The 21862-nt window shown below is 43.3% G+C and overlaps 1 protein-coding gene across 1 annotated transcript in view; it reads right to left on the bottom strand.

Moving 5' to 3' along the window:
- LOC108704549 (synaptophysin-like protein 2) overlaps positions 1 to 21862 on the bottom strand; it is an 87541-nt gene that overhangs the window by 6232 nt on the left and 59447 nt on the right. Inside the window, exon 4 of the mRNA XM_041582000.1 lies at positions 3030 to 3251. Within this exon, the coding sequence (XP_041437934.1) occupies positions 3030 to 3251 (222 nt within the window). The remainder of the gene's footprint in view (positions 1 to 3029; positions 3252 to 21862) is intronic.

The raw sequence follows: 21862 nt of genomic DNA, 5'->3' as shown, positions 1-21862 counted from the left end.
ATACTTATTTCTATTAAAGAATGAAAACAAAATCTGGTTAGTGCACAAAAGGATGTCATTATATCAGAACTCCATTCTGTACAGTTTAACAAGCAATCTGTCGCACAAATGTATAACCTCCATCTAACGGACGCACTTATGTGCAAAGTTACTTACAGAATGAATTATGTAAAAACAAAGTTGGACATAATATATAATAGTGTAACTAACTAGTGCTTGTCAAGCTAGATTTGACTGACAAAATAGATATCTCTGACAGAAAGCAAGATTTTGTAGCACAGGATCCATTCTTTCCAAAAATGACAGTTTTGTTTCACAAAACAGATAAAATAACCATTCTGTGAAGCAACGCTGTCAGTCACATTCCTGAACCAATAAGAAAAAAGCTTATTGCCATATACAAACAAGATGAGATGTGGCCAGCTCTGCTCCACATGGCTAAGGCAATGTATCTGGCCTGCTATAGAGGGCGCCCTCTAATGTCCCCTGTGCTGCATAGTAATAAACATCAACAAACCTTTCCTAAAAGAGCTGCTGTTAAACACTACAGGTTCATAAATGGAAGTTTTTACAAATGGCTGAGAAATATAATGCTCACTTATAATGATTGTAGAGAAAGAAAAGTATGCAAAACTTATATAAATATGACCATTTTAGGTGATATGGCTATTCTTATTGTTGTAACCTGCTTGTGTGGCCATTTTGGTTAAGGGCATTTCTGCTGTTTTGCCATTATCTTATGACTAACTCCTGTTCCTCTTCCTGTCTAAGCTGAGAGTAATAATGGTACAGGCCACACCCACCTGCGATGTTGTATTAAATGTACCAGAAGTTACTGTGCTTGTCTGGCTGCTTTGCCTGACTCTCAGAGTCAGTTATAAGTTTTGTATATGATAGTTAGACTCCAATGTCTCCTCCTAGCTGTAATCTTGCACCAATTAGCTTGTTGTAGTCTCTTAATAATGTGCTTAGCTATAGTTCAACTACTACATGATAGCTTTAGCCAGAGACTTGGGACTGATCGTGTTTAGTATGATGTGAAGGTTATATGAGCAGCCACTCCTGAGTACTGTGTGTAAACAAAAGGCTTCAGGAATTCAACTTCACCTCCTTTCGTGAATTTGGGTCTTTTCGCCGCTTCAGGACTTCTAAGAAAAACACCTGCTACCTACTGTCAAATTTGGTGGAGGTTGCATGATGCTGTGCTGCTATGTGGCTAGTTCAGGGACTGGGGCCTTTGTAAAAGTCAAGGGTCAGATGAATTCAACCCAATATCAACAAATTCTTTAGGATAATGTTCAAGCATCAGTCACAAAGTTGAAGTTACGCAGTGGTTGGATATTGCAACAAGACAATGACCCTAAACACACTTTGAAATCTACAAAGTCATTTATGCAGAGGAAGAAGTACAATATTCTGGAATGACCGTTACATTCCCCCTACTTGAATATCATCGAAAATCTATGGGATGGTTTGAAGCAGACTGTTTATGCTCGGCAGCCATCACATTTAACCGAACTGAGATTTTGTAAGGACGAATGGTCAAAAATACCACCATCAGAATCCAGACACTCATCAAAGGCTATAAGAGGCGTCTAGAGAGTTACATTTTGCAAAACTAAGTATTGATGTAGTATCTCTGTTGGGGTGCCCAAATTTATAAAAATAAAGCTAAAGAAGTAGGCTAGAAATGTTGTACATTCTGTTTAGGCCTTCTATACCAGCCCAAGACAACCACAGTCCTTTAGCAGTAAAAATCTGTGTCTCCAAATATGCCCCAGTAGCTCCCCATCTTCTTTTTTGCTGATTCACTACACATGCTCTGGACCAACTTACAATATACTGTGTATATAGAATAGAAATGCCACAATATAAAGCTGAATAGTAATTAGTACAGATAATTACTACATGACAGCACAGAAACCAGTGGAATTAGCATCATCTTATATTACAGGCCAACCTCATTTTCTGCTTAATAATTTGCAACAACCCTTAAGCTTCTCAACAGCTCCTCAGAGCCTAATGAGCATGTGAGTGTCACAGACACTTTCCAAGATGGTGACCCCCTGTGACAAGTTTGAAGTCCTGCATCATTGCTGATTTTGAGAAGCTGAAACTTTAAGCTGGTGCAATAAATTCAGTATGTAAAATATGCCATTTTTAGCCGCATTCATTTCATATGACTGTAATTTTCATGCAAATCATGGTCAGTGATAATTATGTAGCTATATTTTATTTTATGAGCACTGTCATTCTGCCCAACATATGCATATATCTACTACTAATATCAAACATCCAGCAAATTTTGGATGGGAGCAAGTTTATAAACTTGCTGCATGCCAATTTTATGGCACAGCCAACCAGAACCCATGCTATACCGGATATAGTGATCTCTAATGACCCATAATGTATAGCAAATGTGCAAGTAATTGAACCCTTGGGTACAAGTGACCATAATATGATCCCATTTAAAGTTTGGTGCAAAAAACAAATATACATTAGTGCAACAAAAACCCTGTATTTCAGAAGAAGCTCCTTAAGGGCTGTCCTTCAGAGCATAGATTGTATATACTGAAGAGATTTTTTTCAAATTTTGCAAACTTTGGGAAAGTATCAGTTAGAGGTGCAGGCCTTCTATATGCCTCAGTGTACTTAACTGCAGCAGGATTAAACAATGTGTGAAGTTTTACCAGACAAAGTTCACAGTAATCAGTCTGTATTAATTTGAACATGAAAAGTTTCCACTGAGAACCTCCTATAATTCTGCTGATTTTTGAGATGCTTTGAGGTATTCAACTGAATTCTGAATTTATTTTTCTTAAACTGAAAAAGCCAAAACAAAAAAGGTCAAAAGTATAAGTGATGCCTCCTGAAAATGTGTGTACCAATGTGTCTTTGTATACCTAGCAAAGGTTTCATTAGACAAGAGGTTAAACTAAATGTGAACATTGTAATACTCCATATAATTTTGCAATTTGTTTTTCCTCTCTCACTTGCATTGTATACTCATTTTGTTTTTTGCTTCATACCACAATTGGCACTCTGCGAATCTTTGTGTATTCTTCATGGAAACGTAGATAGATAACCAGTGCAAACATGGAGTATAGGAATGCAAATACTCCCATGGTCACAAAGAACTCTGCAGGGGCTGAGAAATCCCCTGTCAGGTGAAGAATACGCCTTTCAATATCTTCACAATCTGGCATCTCATAGCGTTGGCGATACAGCCAAGACAAGAAAAAAATGTATGTCTAGTGAATGATAAATAATGGACTTAAAATTAAAACATTGCTATTATAAAAACCCTAAATTGCATAGTACACAGTTAGGTTGAAAAACACACTCATCCATCAAGTTAAAACTTTTTTCTAAATAAAACCTGCCTTACTGCTAGTTGATTCAGAGGAAGGTGGAGCCTCTCCAATTTGCCTCAACCTTCCGGACTCATAGAGGGCAACTGGACCAGTCTCTGTGTCAACTTTGTTCTAAGAGCTACAGTATTTTCAGTAACCCTGTATTTGTTGCTTAAGAGCTATCAAACCCCTTCCTGAAGCTATCTAATGTATTTGTCAGTGCAACTAATGTGAAAATAGCATTTCACTGACAACACTGTCCCCTATGTCTAGACCTGTATTGAAAAATACAGGTATGGAATTGTAATGGAAATCGGTGATTCTTCCCAAGATGGCGTCCAAGATGGCGACCGCCTGGATCCTGCTGGGCACAACATTATGACGTCAGCGTCTTCCCGCTCCCGGATTGGTTGCCGGCGTCAGAATGTGCGCCGGCGTCAGGACGTCGGCGTCAGTGCGTCGGCGTCCGCGTCATGACGTCAGGGCGTCCAAATTTGGCGCCAAACCCAGGTCTATTTAAAGCAACTTCAGACTGTCCTCAATGCCCAATTATAGGTTTTCACTTGCTGATTCCTGGGTGTGCTTCCTGTTGAATATCTTGTGTACCGACCTTGCTTGAACCCTCGTATTTGAACCTCGTCTGCCTGAACTGATTCTACTGCCTGTTTACGACTATTCTATTGCTTACTCCCTTTGTACTGCGAACTCGGACTTTTGCTACCTCCTCCTTGGTCCTTACTACCTCAGGGCCCTCGGGCCTTACATTATAATTGGGCCATGGACCCTTCTGAGGAGCCTCAAGTTCCTACGGATGTCGGCAGAGCCGTTTGTGGTTTGGCTTCCCGAATGCAGACCTACGAAGCCCAACAAACCCACTTCGGCCAGGCACTAGAAGCAATCCTGGAAAAATTGCCTGCCTTGTCTCCAGCGGTTTCGGCTCGTCCACCTGTTCCAGCTACCCCGCTCCAGATTTCCGAACCTCGCATCCCTGCACCTCCTCTGTACAGTGGTGATCCGGAATCATGCCGTGGTTTCATTAATCAGTGTGAGATCCAGTTCACCCTGCTTCCTGGTCAGTTTGTCTCGGAGCGAGCAAAGGTGGGCTATATCATCACCCGCCTGCAAGGGAAAGCTCTGGAGTGGGCTTCTCCTCTCTGGGAGAAGGAGGATCCGGTCATTGACGATGCCAAGGCCTTCATCCGTGATCTTCGCACGGTGTTCGACGCCCCTGGTCGTTCCACTTCTGCTTCTGCTCGCTTGTTCCAGCTACAGCAAGGCACTCGTACAGTCCCTGAGTATGCTATTGAATTTCGTACCCTGGTGGCTGAAACTTCGTGGAACAACGATAGCTATCATGCTGCCTTCTATAATGGTCTGGCAATGCGCATAAAGGACGAACTGGTGTCTCGTGAAATGCCTCCACGCTGGGAAGACCTTGTTGCCCTGGCAGTGAAAGTGGATACCCGGCAAAGGGAGCATCAAGTTGATCGTGAACGGGCAAGGAAATTCCAGAGATTTCAACCAGTACTGGCTCCCCGCTTCCAGAGACCATTTCTTCCCAGTTTGGCTTCGCATCCTACTCCTCCTTCTTCTCCTGCGGCTCCTGCAAGTTCTTCTTCTCCGGCTGAAGAGCCGATGCAGATAGGACGGGCTCGCCTTTCCGAACAGGAGAAGCTTCGGAGAAGGGCTGTTGGTCTTTGCCTTTATTGTGGGGGCAAGGCCCACTTCGCCTATGAATGCCCTGTGAAGCCGGGAAACGCCAACACCTAGGTAGGTTTGGGGAGACCTACCTGGGTGGAATTGGTCCTTCTCCCCATTCTTCTACACTACGTTTTCTTCTTCCTGTACAGATCCAGTTTGGAACCCAAAAGATTTCTCGATTCTGGCGCAGCAGGGAATTTTATGGACAGAGAGTTTGCTGGAAGACATTCCATCCCTCTTCAACCCTTGGCTGTTCCCCTTCGAGTCCTAGCCATAGATGATCGTCCATTATCCTCTGCTGTTATTTCACAGTCAACCCTGGAACTTTCTTTCACTGTGGGAACGATGCATCTTGAAAGACTGTCCTTCATCTTAATTGACTGCCCTTCAACTCCCATTGTGCTTGGTCTACCCTGGCTGAGTGTTCACAATCCAGTCATTGATTGGTCCTCAGCTCAGATCTCCCGATGGAGTTCTTTTTGCCAACAGAACTGTCTGCCTGTCAAATCTATTATCAAAGTTTCTTCTGTAACCCCGAATTCTTCTTTACCTCCAGTTTACCAAGCCTTCTCTGACGTTTTCAATAAAAAGTCTGCTGAAACCTTACCCCCTCATCGTCCCTATGATTGTCCTGTTGAACTGCTTCCTGGGTCCATGCCTCCTAGGGGCCGCACCTACCCGCTTTCGCCTTCCGAAACCTCTGCTATGAAGGAATACATCCAGGAGAATCTTCAAAGGGGTTTTATTCGTCCTTCCTCCTCTCCGGCCGGGGCTGGATTCTTCTTTGTGGAAAAGAAGGACGGCGGTTTGCGGCCCTGCATTGACTACAGGGGTCTGAACAAAATCACGGTGAAAAACCGTTACCCTCTTCCTCTCATCTCTGAATTGTTTGACCAGCTCAAGGGTGCAAGTCTCTTCACCAAATTAGACCTGCGTGGTGCCTACAATCTTATCCGGATCAGAGAAGGAGACGAATGGAAGACCGCATTCAATACTCGTGACGGGCATTATGAGTATTTGGTTATGCCCTTCGGCCTTTGCAATGCTCCTGCGGTCTTTCAAGAATTCGTTAATGATATCTTCCGGGATCTGCTGGGGCGATTTGTAGTCGTTTATTTGGACGATATTCTTATTTTTTCCAAAAACCTCCAAGAACATCGTCTTCAGGTTCTAGAAGTCCTTTCTCGGCTACGAAACAACAATCTGTTTGCCAAGTTGGAGAAATGTTCCTTTGAAGTATCATCCATTTCCTTCCTTGGATACATCATTTCCCAACAAGGCTTTAAGATGGATCCAACCAAGGTTTCGGCAATTCAAGACTGGCCTCTTCCCACCAGTGTCAAGGCTATTCAAAGATTCATCGGCTTTGCGAACTATTATAGACAGTTCATTAAAGGTTTTTCTTCCAAGATTGCTCCAATTCTTGCTCTCATACGTAAAGGGGGTAAACCTCAACATTGGTCTCCCCTAGCCTTAGAAGCCTTCAAGACTCTTAAGGAATCCTTTTCGTCTGCCCCAATCCTTAGGCACCCCGAACATCTCCAACCTTTCTTCATCAAAGTAGATGCCTCGGATATCGGAGCAGGAGCAATATTATCCCAAAGATCCTCTTCTGATGGGAAACTTCATCCGTGTGCCTTCTTTTCCAAAAAGTTTTCCTCCTCTGAAAGAAATTATGACGTAGGGAACCGTGAGTTACTGGCTGTCAAACTTGCTCTAGAAGAGTGGAGACATTTACTTGAAGGGTCATCGGTCCCCGTAACTATCTTCACCGACCACAATAACCTAGAGTATATCCAGACCCTTAAGCGCCTCAATCCCCGACAAGCCAGATGGGCACTGTTCTTCTCACGTTTTAACTTCATCTTAACTTTTCGCCCTGGTTCAAGGAACAAGAAAGTGGATGCCCTTTCCAGAAGTTTTTTACCTGAAGATCCCATCTCTGAAGACTCTGAACCCATTGTGCCTCCCACAAAGATCATTGCCGCCCTGTTTCCTTCCATTGCTTCTCATCTTTTGTCTAGTCAATCTTCTGCTCCTGTGGAAACTCCTGTAGGCGTAGCCTTTGTTCCTCCTGAGCTTCGTCAATCCATTCTGGTCCAATCCCACAATTCAAAGCAGGCCGGTCATCCTGGAGTAAAGAAAACAATTGAACTTTTATCTCGTCTTGTCTGGTGGCCTTCGTTAAGAAAAGATGTTAAAGACTTTGTTTCTTCTTGCTCCACTTGTGCTGTATCCAAGTCTGGACATTCTCCTCCTAAAGGCCTACTTTTACCTTTGCCTGTTCCCTCCCGCCCTTGGACCCATTTGGCAATGGATTTCATTGTGGATCTTCCTCCTTCCTCTGGCTACACTGTCATATGGGTGGTGATTGACAGATTTAGTAAGATGGCACACTTCATCCCTCTTCGGAAACTTCCTTCAGCTCCAGAACTTTCTTCATTATTTATTAAACATATTTTTCGTCTTCATGGTTTTCCTGCTGAGATTGTCTCTGACCGTGGATCCCAATTTGTTTCGAAGTTTTGGAGGTCCCTTTGTAAAGCCCTTAATATCTCTCTTCAGTTTTCTTCTTCTTACCATCCCCAGTCTAATGGAGCAGCAGAAAGAGTTAACCAGGCCCTTGAACAATTCCTCCGGTGTCATGTATCCCTGTGTCAGGATGATTGGGCTGACCTTCTTCCTTGGGCCGAGTTTGCACATAATAATGCCCTGCACTCTTCTTCTGAAAAGTCTCCTTTTTTTTGTGTTTATGGTCTTAATCCCTTGGCTTTTCCGCAGGATCTTCTACTCACTAATGTTCCTGCCGCCAACGATCAAGCTGCCCACATGTTGGCCATCTGGCAGGCTACTGCTGTCAACTTAGAGAAGAGTTCCCTTACACAGAAGAGGTTTGCTGACAAGAGAAGAGTTTCTTCCCCTCTGTATGTTCCCGGTGACAAGGTCTGGCTGTCCACTCGCAATATTTGCCTCAAAGTTCCTTCACCTAAACTTGGTCCTAAGTTTATTGGTCCCTTCCCTATCACCGAGATCATCAATCCTGTGGCGGTGCGGTTGCAACTGCCTCCTGAGATGCGGATCCCTAATGCCTTTCATGTTTCTTTGCTCAAACCTGCAGTTTCTTCTTCTTCTTCTTCCCCAGCTCCTGTCATCGTGGATGGGCATCGTGAGTTTGAAGTAAAAAAGATTTTGGACTCTCGGATTTCTAGAGGCAACCTGCAGTACCTCATTGAATGGAAGGGATTCGGTCCTGAAGAGTGCTCATGGGTAAAAGGTTCCGATGTCCATGCTCCTCGCTTGGTCCAAAAATTCCATCGACTATTCCCTTCCAACCCAGGTGGTCCTGAGGCCCCCCCTAAGGAGGGGGGTACTGTAATGGAAATCGGTGATTCTTCCCAAGATGGCGTCCAAGATGGCGACCGCCTGGATCCTGCTGGGCACAACATTATGACGTCAGCGTCTTCCCGCTCCCGGATTGGTCGCCGCTGTAAGAATTGATTATGTGTTTGCTGGGGTCAAGTACAAGGTACTGTTTAATATTACAGAAAAAAAAATATTTTTAAAAAATTTGAACTATTTGATTAAAATGGAGTCTATGGAAGATAGCCTTCCTGTAAGTCAGAACTTTCCGGATAATGGGTTTCCAGATACTGATCCCATAAATATGCTCAGTAAAAGGAACGTTTGTACAGAATGATCCTTATATGTTTTACAATACATTAATATACAGTAAATTAAATGAAGTAGAACTCAAATTGTGGGGTAAATGGATTTTAATGTATACAGACCTTTGAACAAATAGGGCACAAAGTTACAGTGCAAACAACATGTTATTTGCAGCTGACAGCTGTTGCTTAAACGTGATGTATAAGCTTGCACTTTCCTACTTATCTATGTCTTCAGCACATTTTTAATGGTCAAACTACTTATTTTAATAATCAAACTATATGTATATGTTAGTTTGGCTGCTGTGCCAAAGAAGCAGATCTCCACTGTTGGGACAGCTAGAGGTGCTGCACTGGAGTGGAAATATGATGTGATTGGTGTTGTCAAATCATGGCGGAAAGAGTTGCATGACTGGGCACTTAATATCAGTGGCTATACTTTGTTTCATGGGACAGAGGCAATAGAAAAGGAGGAGGAGAAAAGGAGGAGGGATTTAAAAGCTAATATAAAGGAGGAGGTGATGTTAGAAAATGAGGGTGCTGAAGCCTTATGGGTGGAACTCTTCACTGAATATAAAGAGAATTAATTGTAGGAGTATGCTATAGATCCCCTAATGTAAGTGAAGAGGAGGAGCCTAAGCTCCTGATGCAGAAAGAAAAAGGTGCTAGTTTGGGGAAAGTAATGATAATGGGGGTTTTTAATTACTCGGATATTGACTGGAGCAACAGTATTGCCTGGATATTTAAAGGAAGCAGTTTATAAACTAGCATGCCAACCCGTTTCGTACCCCTTCAGGGCACTTAGTCATGAGAGCCCATGACTAAGTGCCCTGAAGGGTTTACGAAACGCATAGGATGGATGGAGATGCAGATATATTTTTAACTTTTCTACAAATAAAATTATTTTTTAACTGAATTTCTTTGGTCCTGTGGATCCGTATGAGTGCCAGTCAGCCCTGTCTTCTCTACATATCCTTTGCTGTACCGCTCCTTAAAACTGTATTAAAAATGGTATTAAATCATTAGTGTTCTCAATTTATCCTATTAAGAAGTAAATGTAGGGGGCGTGGTCTGCATGCTGAACGGGTAGGACGCACGCTGTGTGAGCTCTGCCTGAGGGCCTTACAAAATCCTGTTATTGATCCGGTTTTTACCGATTATATCTTCAATTTCTGGGGTGCGAAGTTACTGCACATACTTTCCTGACTCCTCATGCGAAGAAGCCGGCAGACGCCCAAGTCTCACACCGCTGCGACGACGGAGGGGAAGCACATCCAAGATGGCGCCGCGGCTGTAACACAGCGGGCCGCACCCTCCCCTGGCTCGCAGCCTAAGCTGAAAGACGCTGCTGCCAAGAAGCTGGAACGATTTGCTCGCCAGTCGCCACCTCTGGGGAAAAAACAAGGTATGTCCTCTCCCGCAGACGTTACCCCTGAGGCTAGGGAGGGCCCTTCCACGCCTGGCACCCCAACTCAGCTTGCCTCTCCTACAGACCCCACCCTAGCAGAGGTGCGGCAAATTATAACCAGCAATCACTCCACGTTGATAACAAAAGTGGATGAAATTCACACTGACTTTGCCATATTAAAGCATGACCTGCAAAAAGTGAGAGAAAGAACCAGTGAAGCGGAAAGGAGAATAGGAGATTTGGAGGATTTAACCTCTCCCATACCAAACCGCATGGATTCTCTCTCCAAACAATTAAATTTTCTTGAGACTAAAGCAGACGATTTGGAGAACCGTCTCAGGAGAAATAACATACGCATATTGGGCATACCCGAGCGGGCAGAAGGAAATACCACGGAGGCATTCGTGGAAAATTGGCTTCGGTCGAAGTTTGGCGAGCGCATTTTCTCCCCAGCCTTTGCAGTGGAACGGGCTCACAGGATACCAGGTCGCCCTCCTCCACCGGGCGCCCCGCCCCGACCACTCATAGCACGATTGCTTAATTATAAAGACCGAGATGCAGCCTTAAATGCAGCACGTCTGGCAGGTGAAATACTACACGACAACAATAAGATTTCTCTGTACCCAGACTATCCTACAATTGTCAGGAAACAACGATCCCAATTTGCTGAAGCAAAACGACTGTTACGGCAGAGACAGATCCCGTATGCCATGCTTTTCCCATCGAGACTTAGGGTGTCAGACAGAGGGAAAACCCATTTCTTCAACACTCCGGAGGATACGATCGCATGGATGGAAGGAAGGCCCAGATCGCCTCCACCTCAACATCAGCATCAACCAGAAGCATGAGTATTTGCTGAGCAGCTAACTCAAGATTCAGGACGGTACCGGTAACTCCTATCCTGTCAATATCGGTGAAAAATACCTCTTTTTTTTTTTTTTTTTTTTTTGGGCCTCTCATGGACAATGAGCCTTCACAACGTAATGTAACTTTGAGCACAAGCGCTGTCCAATCTCGGACAGGCTGAGTAGATACTAACCTCCTTTTCTTCCTTACAGGTTGTAGTTCTGGGCGTAAACTCACACAAAATTGCAGTTATATTGGGGATTGTGTGGGTAGGGTGGGTGTGCGAAGGGTTGTTGGGGAACTATTTTGTTCTTAGTTTGGAATTTTTCTTGACATGGCAGCGATATGTGTATGTGATGTGTAGGGGGGTTCTACGGAACGATATCACTATGTTTACAAAATGTCTAGGGTTAAGGTAATGTTGTGGAATGTCCGGGGGTTGGGATCTGCTATCAAACGTAAGCTGGTTTTTGATTTTGTTAGGAAGGAAAAACCCCAAATCATAATACTTTTAGAAACGCATCTTGTTGAAACGAAAACCTTAAGTCTTAAAAAACCGTGGTTAAGTCACTCCTATCACTCTACATATTCCACTTATTCGAGAGGAGTTTCCATACTTGTTTCCAGATCCTGTCCGTTTACTGCTAATTCAGTACTGACTGATCACTTTGGTAGGTTTGTGATTCTGCATGGGCTATTATATGGTCGCCTATATACTATAGCGGGAGTATATGTCCCTCCTCCCTTTGACATCGCACTCCTACAGGAGATTATGCGTAAGATTCTTACACTTCCACTGGCACCGGTACTAATAATGGGGGATTTCAATGTTGCGCCAAACCCGGAGCTTGACAGATTGACTACTTCGAAGGCCCGTCATCCCAATTTCGCCAAATGGGTTTCTACCTATGGCCTCAGTGACATTTGGCGTACCAGACACCCAGTGGCCAGACAATTCACCTGTTATTCCCCCGGGTATCAGTGTTTATCTAGAATTGACCTTGCAATGGGTACATCAGATATGACCAAATTAGTCACTTCTGCTGAGATCCTTACAAGGGGCATATCGGATCATTCTCCTCTCATTGTCAATATTATGGGGTCCTTTGACCCAAGTGATAGAGTCTGGCGCTTAAGCCCCTTCTGGGTGAATCACACAGCTTTGAAAGAACCCATCCGAGACAGTATTGCCTCCTATCTTTCGATCAATCAGGATTCTGCGTCCACGGATGTGGTCTGGGATGCCCTGAAGGCTTATGTTAGGGGAGAATACATTAGAAACATTAAAGCTATCAATGCAACTGTAGGTGCTGAGATAAATACACTTACTCAGGAAGTACAGGCATTAGAGTCTGAATATGTAGCGAACCCCACGGACCTGACTAGGCAGTCATGGTTAGATGCACAGTTAGCTCTTAATCTTGCCCAGGCTGAGTTGACCAAAAAACATATCCTTTATCAACAAGCCAATATATTCGAGCATGGGGATAAGAATGGCAAACTCTTATCCTACCTGTCTAGGAATGAGCAAGTCTCATCTACCATCCCAGCTGTAAAAGTATCTCCGACAGAATACACCTCAGACCCTAACAGGATTAATGATGCTTTCTGTGCCTTTTATAGGGACTTATATTGCTCAAAAATTCAAAAGGGGACCCTGGAAATAGATGCATACCTACGAAACACAGAGATCCCGGTATTGGAGAACCAATACTCCCAGTCCCTAGCTGAAGATATAACGATAGATGAGGTTAAGGAGGCTATTACTTCTTTCCCAGCGAGTAAAACCCCAGGGCTAGATGGGATACCCATGGATTGGTATAAACTATATAAAGATCAAGTGGCCCCCCTTCTCACTAACTTATATAATGCTGTTCTTTTGGGCTCCCCCCTCCCACGATCCATGCAAACAACACTAATAGTTTTGATTTTGAAGCCAGGCAAGGCTGCGCATGACTGTGCGGCATATCGGCCCATATCTCTGATAAATTCAGATGCGAAAATTTTGGCCAAGGTATTGGCTTCCCGTCTAGCTCCGTTGCTGGGTTTGATAATTTCACCTGATCAGACCGGTTTTATGCAGGGGAGGTCAACGGATGCTAATATTAGGCGTCTATACACCAATCTGGCTATTACTCAAGATAATTCGGGGGAAAAGGTGATCGCTTCACTTGATAACGAGAAGGCCTTCGATTCAGTGGAGTGGCCTTATCTATGGTCCACGATGAGAAGAGTGGGCATCCCTGCAGCTTACATTCGATGGGTTCAAGCTCTATATGATAACCCCGTAGCTAGAGTCAGAACGAATTTTACGATTTCACAACCTTTTTCCATTCTGAGAGGTACCCGTCAGGGTTGTCCTCTCTCCCCTTTGCTTTTCTCCCTAGCCATGGAACCTATGGCCTGTCGAATTAGAAATAATCCAAGGGTGGTTGGACTTCAACTGGGTCGAGTCACTGAAACAGTGTCCATGTATGCGGATGACACGTTGTTATATTTAGCTAACCCCGGCAGGGCGCTTGGCGCTGCACTAGACATTATTAATGGCCACACGGCTTACTCTGGCCTGAGAATAAATTGGGCGAAATCCCTTCTTTTTGCCGTTGACCCTAAACACCAAGATGTACCCGCTTTCCCTCATGGTCTGTCTTGGGCAGACTCTTTTAAATATCTAGGGATCTGGATCCACAGGGATTTAACCAAATTTGTAGACCTTAATCTGTCCCCGATTCTGCGTTACATAGAGTCCAAAGTTGAAACATGGTCATCCTTACCATTATCCTTGTACGGCAGAATCTGCCTCTTCAAGATGGTTATCCTTCCAAAGTTAACTTACATATTTCGACAATCTCCCCTGAAAATCAATAAGGATGTGTTCCGTGTCTTAAGGAGCCTCGAAATCTCAATGCTATGGAACAAATCGCAACCTAGGATTGCCCTTGCTACTCTCCAACTCCCTGTTAAAAGTGGAGGGTTGGCAGCACCTAACTTATTCCTGTACTATCTGGCTGCTCAATTGGTCAACGCCTGGCGTTGGGCCTCCCCCTCCCCGCAAGATGCCACCACACAGCTGGAGGCGCAAGTAGTGGGCTCATTTGAGGGACTTAAGAACCTCCTGTATAGGGGTATAACAGATGCTCCGCATCTCACCTCTCTCATGAAGGCTATAGTGGGGGCTTGGCAAGTGGCTCTTAATTTTTCACCCTCCCTCCCTGCACACTGTTCTAAATTTACCCCCCTCTGGTGTAACCCTAAGCTGAAACACCTTGCTATGATCCCAGACCCCCAGTTATGGGCGAGATTTGGCATCAAGTATGTCATGGATATTCTTATTGATGGCAAATTACCCCCCTTCCAAATTCTGAAAGATAAATTTACTTTGCCTAATGTGATGCTTTTTCGCTTTTTTCAAGTGAGACATGCCATAAGCTCGCAATTTCCGGGTGGGCAAGTGGACACCACTCCCAGGAGGCTGGAGACCTATATCCACAACCCTGAACTCCGAAAACCTTTATCAATATTCTATAATCATTTAATGTCAATAGGTAACTCTAATCTTAGAAAGATCCAACTGAAATGGCAACTAGATATACCCTCGCTAGATGATGAAAAATGGAAGGATGCTCTGGAGTCCTACTCAGATGGGATGATATGTAGTAGGGACAAACTAACCCAACTTAAATACCTCCATAGGACTTATATCACCCCTCAAAGGTTGCATAGGATGAATCCCACTTTAGCACCGGCCTGTCCCAGATGTTCTGAACTGGTGGCCAACTATTATCATATGGTGTGGACCTGTCCTGTGATACGCCTTTTTTGGGAACAAGTGTTGCAGAACATTCACGGGAAAACGGGTTGGTTAATCCCTGAAGATCCACTAATAATCTTATTGAACAGGGTAGAGGAAGTGTCTGTTAAAAGTGCAGAATGTACTCTCCTTTCTATTTTACTAATGCTTGCAAAAAAAGCTATAGCCCTCAAATGGAAGGATTCCTCTGGCCCAACTGTCTCGTTTTGGTTGGACCTCATCAGGAAAGCAATGCCCATGTATAAACTGACGTACATGAGGAGGAACTGCCCGGAAAAATTTCATAAAATATGGGGGATCTGGCTGGATGAGGAGGAGGGATGATGATCACGGTCCTACACTAGTGCAGTTACATTGCCAGCTTAGTAGTAGTTTGGTGGCTCCTATAACCCCATCCCCCCGTACGCGGGTCTGTTACACCTGTATATCCAGCATATGTCTGTTATTTATGTGTACCCTTCTGAAATAGGTCACGGTCTCATGTCCTGTTCATAGGTTGGACCTCACGACTACACTAGCAGTTATATGGTCTTAGATTCGCTGCTTGCAATAACAGAGATACAATTGTAGCAACAATTTTCAACATGTCAATTTTATTGTTTTTTTTGTTAACTGCTGTTGTTCCTGCATATTGATTGTAAACTCAGTAACGTATTTTAACTACCACTGTACATTCAAGCCTCTGTTATACTTTCAATAAAGCAGAATTGTTAAAAAAAAAAAGAAGTAAATGTAGAAGCACTAATGGGCACTAACCTCCGAAAATTCGCCAGCAATGGCTTCTCTCACAAAGCAACACTTTCGCCAGGCATAGATTCACCAGGACAGCACTAATTTACTAAAATCCAAAGTTGCGTTCTGGGCACCGAACGCTGGGGAAGTTGTGCTAGCGTTACTGCGCCAAGCGAAGCAAAGTTGCGCTAGCATTGCTAATTTGCATACGGCGGGGGTTAAAGTTCAATGGACATATATGTTGCCATATATATGTATGCCATATGTTAGGAAATGTAGGGGGAAAGCCGTTTTCCTCCAAAAAAAATTTACGCTCTTTTTCAGCCTATCACCCTGAAAAAGGAAAAGACGCTAGCGTTTTTTGGGACTTAGAAGATTTTTCAAATATTTTTTTAGGAAGTCCTATCTACTCTATTGCACTTTGCCTGGTCTAAGGTGGCAAAGGCAAGTCTGGCGCAAGAGGTACGGTTCAGTAAAATCCGCATCTTAGTGAATTTGCGTAGTTACGTCCGTTTGCCAGAGCGCAACTTCACCAGGCATTAGGGAGCGAAATACTGCTAGAGTCTATATCCTTCGCTAGCGAAGTTACGCCAGCGACCATTAGTAAATCGGCAAAGTAACAAAATGACGTCATGCTGGCGAATTTTCACCCGCGTTAGTCACTTCGCCCTCTAGTAAATTTGCCTCTAAGAATCACCTTAATAAAGAAGTAAAGAAGTTAACAGGAATGAAGAGAAAGGCATTTAAAAACTACAAGTGTGTGGGGACAGAAGCTACATTTAATGAATGGAAACATTTACCTGGAAGGCAAAGACAGAAAATGAGAAGCGCATTGTGGCAGAGGCTACAATTAACCACAAAAAGTCTTCGTAAATATATTAATAGTCAAAAGATGCAGGTTAAGAGTGTTGCAACAGTATGTTACCAGTATGGTTGCAACAGATACTGAAAAGGCAAATGTGCTAAATCAGTTATTTTCTTCAGTGTATACAATAGAGGAGTCAGAGTTCACAGACCCACCTTATAGCTGCACTGTTGGCTCAACTCAAACCAGTCAGTGACTGACTTAAGATATGGTCCATAAAGCTTTACTAAAAAATAATGTGAACAAGGTGCCAGGGCCAGATGGGTACTAAGAAAGCTTAGTTCGGTTTTAGACCGGCCTCTATTTCTGATTTTCTCAGACTCGCTTTCATCTGGTATGGTACATATCGATTGGAGGACAGCTGATGTCATTCCTATATTTAAAAAGTGATTATGAGCTCAGCCTGGTAATTATAGGCCAGTAAGTTTGACATCCATGGTGGGAAAGTAGTTTAAAGGCTTTTTAAGGGATCACATTCAAAATGTGTCCTAGTAAATGGCATTATGTGCAGTAACCAGCATGGCTTATGAAGGATAGGTCATGTCAGACAAATCTGATAGCTTTTTATGATGAGCTAAGTAAGATGCTGGACAGCGAAGGAGCAGTAGATGTTATCTATTTGGATTTTGCCAAAGCATTTGATCGGTGCCCCACAAATGACTGCTTTCTAAACGAAGGTCTATTGGGCTGAATTAAGTCATTTGCACATAGATAGGAATCTGGCTATAGGATCTGGTACAGAGGGTGGCTGTTAATGGTACATTCTCTACTTGGAGTAAGGTCCTTTAGCGGGGTCCCTCACTACTAAATGGGAGATTTGAGTTCCTGGTGAGTGCTGACTGAATTGTATTTATCTGCAAACACTGATAACTACTAAATGGGAGATTTGAGTTCCTGGTGAGTGCTGACTGAATTGTATTTATCTGCAAACACTGATACATACATTACTTACAATACCCTCCCCTAAGTCATTAATATACAAGTTAAATAAAAGTGCACCCAATGCCTCTGGATCAGTGTTTGCAGATAAATACAATTCAGTCAGCACTCACCAGGAACTCAAATCTCCCATTTAGTAGTTAGGTGCACGTCATTCGGTGTCCACTCCAACCGACTCTGCAAATCCACACACACTGTAGCAGACAGCACCAACAGGAATATCTGTTTAAAAAGCCTTTATTTTGCTTTATTTCAGTGTTTGCAGATGACACAAAATTATGCAGCCCAATTAATTCCATCCAGGATGCGGCATCCTTGTAGCAGGATCTTGACAAACTGGCAATCTGGACTGATAAATAGCAGATGAGATTCAATGTTGATAAATGTAAAGTCATTCACCTGGGATATAAAAAAGTGCAAGCCACTTATATGTTTAATGGGACTGCACTAGGCAAATTCATAATGGAAAAGGACCTTGAAGCTCTTGTAGATAATAAATTTGGTTGTAGCAAGCAATACTATTAAGCAGCTTCAAGGGAAAAAAAGGTCTTGAGCTGTATTAAAAGGGGCATAGATTTGTGGGAGGAGGAGCTTATTCTAACACTGTACAGAGCACTGGTCCAATCTAGAATATGCCATACAATTTTGGTCTCCATCACTCAAACGGGATATTCTTGAACTAGAGATGGTCCAGGGAAGGGCAACTAAGCTGGTAAAAGGTATAGAATATCTCACCTATAAGGAAAGACTGGCTAAGTTGAGGTTGTTCACGCCTGAGAAGAGGCACTTTAGGGGTGATATAGCTATATATAATTATAATCTACAGTCTGGTCATTTCCCTATGGGACCAGACTGTAAATTATATCCCTATAAACGGCGCGTTCTGGCGTCAGAACGCGCCGTTTATAAGCTTAAAGTGACAGCACTTGCAGCTGCTGCTCTCTCCCTGCAGCGTTCTCTCCACTCGTAACCCCCTCCCACCTTTCTTCCACACATAGCTCTCTTACTTTACAGGCGCGCTGCTTCTGTCCCTCTCAACTATCGTCGCTCTTACTTTACTTTCAGGTCTCTCTCTCTCCCTGCCCCTCCGTCTCCGGTTTCCTGTTTCACTCCGCCCACCCATGATGCCTCTCCTACGGAACGCATTTTAGGTAGGGATGTCGCGAACACTGGCAAAAAATGCGAACGTTCGCGAACTTCGAACACCCGCTAAAATCGTTCGATTCGAACGATCGAAGGATTTTAATCGTTCATTCGAATCGAACGATCGAAGCATTCGATCGAATGCTTTTCATTCGATCGAATGCTTACAATCGTTCGAACGAATGGAAATCGTTCGATTTTTAGCGGTCGAAGGAATTCGAATGGTCGAACGATTTGTATTCGAATCGAACGCGAACTCAAAATGCGAACGTCGCGCGACATTCGTGAACATTCGGCGGACGCGAACGGTCGAAGTTCGCGCGAACAAGTTCGCCGGCGAACAGTTCGCTACATCCCTAATTTTAGGACATGCTGCCCACAAATACCTTTGCTGCATGCGTTGTCCTATGCCTTCTCTAAAGCTCTTTCTCCTCCTCACAGTCTCTCGCTCCCCCTCCCACCGTGGCAAAATCTCTCTCTCTCCCTCTCATGTTCAGCTGCCCCTCCCATCCTCAGTGTCCACAGTCTCACTCGTGTTGCTTTTCCTCATGCTCAATTAAAGGCAGAGCTGATGATCTCACCGATGGCAGGTAAAACTAAAAAAAGCTAAACAAAATCAAATGGAATACAAATAAAAGCAACAAACAAGGAAGTACAGGCAAACACAAAAAAAACAACATTAAATAAGGGGAAACAAACAGGGGTAATAGACACAAAATATAGTGTAGCATTTATAGACCATACATGAAAGCCAGGATGTAAGACATGCAAAAACTGTAGATTATAATGCATAATGTACCCCCTACTTAAATTTATAAAGATATCAGAAGTCACCTTGGAGTTATGTGACCTGTATAAAAGCACTCGGCCTGCGGCCTCGTGCTTTTATATGGTCACATAACTCCACGGTGACTTATAATATCTTTATAAACTACAGTAGGGGGTACATTATCCACTATATATAAGGCATCATATAATAATCTTTCTAATGATTTATTTCCAAGTAGGTACTTCCAGCTGACACGTTGGCACTAATTTCGCAGGGCTCTGTACTAGGTTCCTTGCTTTTCAACTTGTTTATTAATGACCTGGAGGTGGGTATTGAAAATATTATTTCTATTTTTGCAGATGATACTAAATTGTGCAGAACTATAGGTTCCATGCAGGATGCTGCAACTTTGCAGAGTGATTTGTCTAAGTTGGAAAACTGGGCAGCAAACTGGAAAATGAGGATCAATGTTGATAAATGCAAGGTTATGCACTTTGGCAAAAATAATATAAATGCAAGTTATACACTAAATGGCAGTGTGTTGGGAGTTTCCTTAAATGACAAGGATCTAGGGGTTTTTGTAGATAACAAGTTGTCTAATTCTGGGCAGTGTCATTCTGTGGCTACTAAAGCAAATAAAGTTATGTCTTGCATAATAAAGGGCAGTAACTCAAGGGATGAAAACATAATTATGCCTCTTTATAGGTCCCTGGTAAGGCCTCATCTGGAGTATGCAGTGCAGTTTTGGACTCCAGTCCTTAAGAGGGATATAAATGAGCTGAGAGAGTGCAGAGATATGCAACTAAATTGGTTAGGTGTGAAAGACTGAAATTTTGAGGGTAGACTGTCAAGGTTGGTGTTGTTTTCTCTGAAAAAAAGGCACTTGCGAGGGGACATGATTACACTTTACAAGTACATTAGAGGACATTATAGACAAATAGCATTGGACCTTTTTACCCATAAAGTGGATCACCGTACCAGAGGCCACCCCTTTAGACTAGAAGAAAAGAACTTTCATTTGAAGCAACGTAGGGGGTTCTTCACAGTCAGGACAGTGAGGTTGTGGAATGCACTGCCGGGTGATGTTGTGATGGCTGATTCAGTTAATGCCTTTAAGAATGGCTTGGATGATTCAGAAGGGGTTTTTACAGTGAGAGTGGTAAAGATGTGCACTTCTCTCCCTGAATCAGGCTGGCTGATACATTAGATTAGAAGTGAGGGAATACAGGGTTATGGAAGATAGCTGATAGTACAAGTTGATCCAGGGACTGGTCCTATTGCCATCTAAGTGGGACATTCACTAACAATCCGCAAATTCACTAAAATCCGAAGTTGCGCTCAGGGGTAGCGTAAGGTTGCGAAATTGCGCTAGCGTTGATTCGGCAAGCAAATCGAAGTTACGCTAGCGATGGTTAATTTGCATACGGCGCCAAATTCGAATTTCAATGGAAGTATTCGTAGCAGCACTACACAAGCCTGGGAAACCTTCAAAACATCGAATAAAATTTTTATTTTGCCCTACACATGTGCCCACTGTATAGTTAAGTTGCTATGAGTTAGGAAATGTAGAGGGGAAGGAGGGGAGCCCCAAAAAATTTTTGGATCTTTTTCAGCCTATCACCCATAATAAAGAAAAAACGCCAGCGTTTTTTGGGACATAGAAATTTTTTTTACTTTTTTTGAAGCAATCCCTATCTACTCGATTGCGCTTCGCCTGGTCTGAGGTGGCGAAGGAAGTCTGGCGGAAAAGGTAGCGTTCAGAACATTGCGTGCGTTAGTGAATTTGCGTAGTTACATCCGTTGCGCAAATTCGCCAGGCGTAAGGGTGCGAAGTAACACTAGCGAAGTTATGCCAGTGTCCGTTAGTGAATTTGCGAAGTAACGAAAATGCCCAACGCTAGCGAATTCACGCTAGCGTTAGGCGCTTAGAGAGGCTGGATCTATGGATACAAATCTCTACACGGTCACCAGCTGCTCTACAGGGAAACAAACAAAGCTGCTCGAGTTCTGGGAAGTTCTGCTGTTGGAAAGTATGATCAGTTTCCCTGCAGGGACCGTCTTATCCGCAGCAGTCAGAGCAAGTAAAATGAAGGGGGAATTTCACTGCGTACAATCATGTTTCTTATAAAAACTTTACATATTTTTTAATTGAAATATATTGGAGATACATCTGTATGTCTAATATTGTTGCCATGACAAAAGGTAGAGTCGTGTGAAGATTTCCAGAAGCTACAGTGATAAACTCTCCTCCACTTGAAACATCAGAATGTTTATTCATCTTTGTGACCAAACCTTTACCAAACCTAAAAAATCATCCCTTTCTTAGAATCACACAGGTATAACTTATTTTTAGCTATACAGTATCTGTCTGCAAACATACTTCTATCATGCTTATTTATTGCAGTTTTTCTTTTGATATACTGTATAGCCACCTGTACCTCATATTTTTAAGAACACGTATTTGAGCAATAATATTTAGGTGAGATCTTTAAGGTACAGGTATAAAATCTATTGTCCCTAACACTGGCTTCCGTTATCGGCCCTCCACCATGTAGAAATTCCGTCCAAAGACCTGGGGTTTAAAACCCAATAGCAGTGCTGTCCAACTTCTATGGTACCGAGGGCCGGAA

Source organism: Xenopus laevis, chromosome 2L (genome assembly GCF_017654675.1).
Source record: "Xenopus laevis strain J_2021 chromosome 2L, Xenopus_laevis_v10.1, whole genome shotgun sequence".
In the NCBI taxonomy this organism is placed as follows: Eukaryota; Metazoa; Chordata; class Amphibia; order Anura; family Pipidae; genus Xenopus; species Xenopus laevis.
This window is presented reverse-complemented; position numbering and strand designations above follow the sequence as displayed.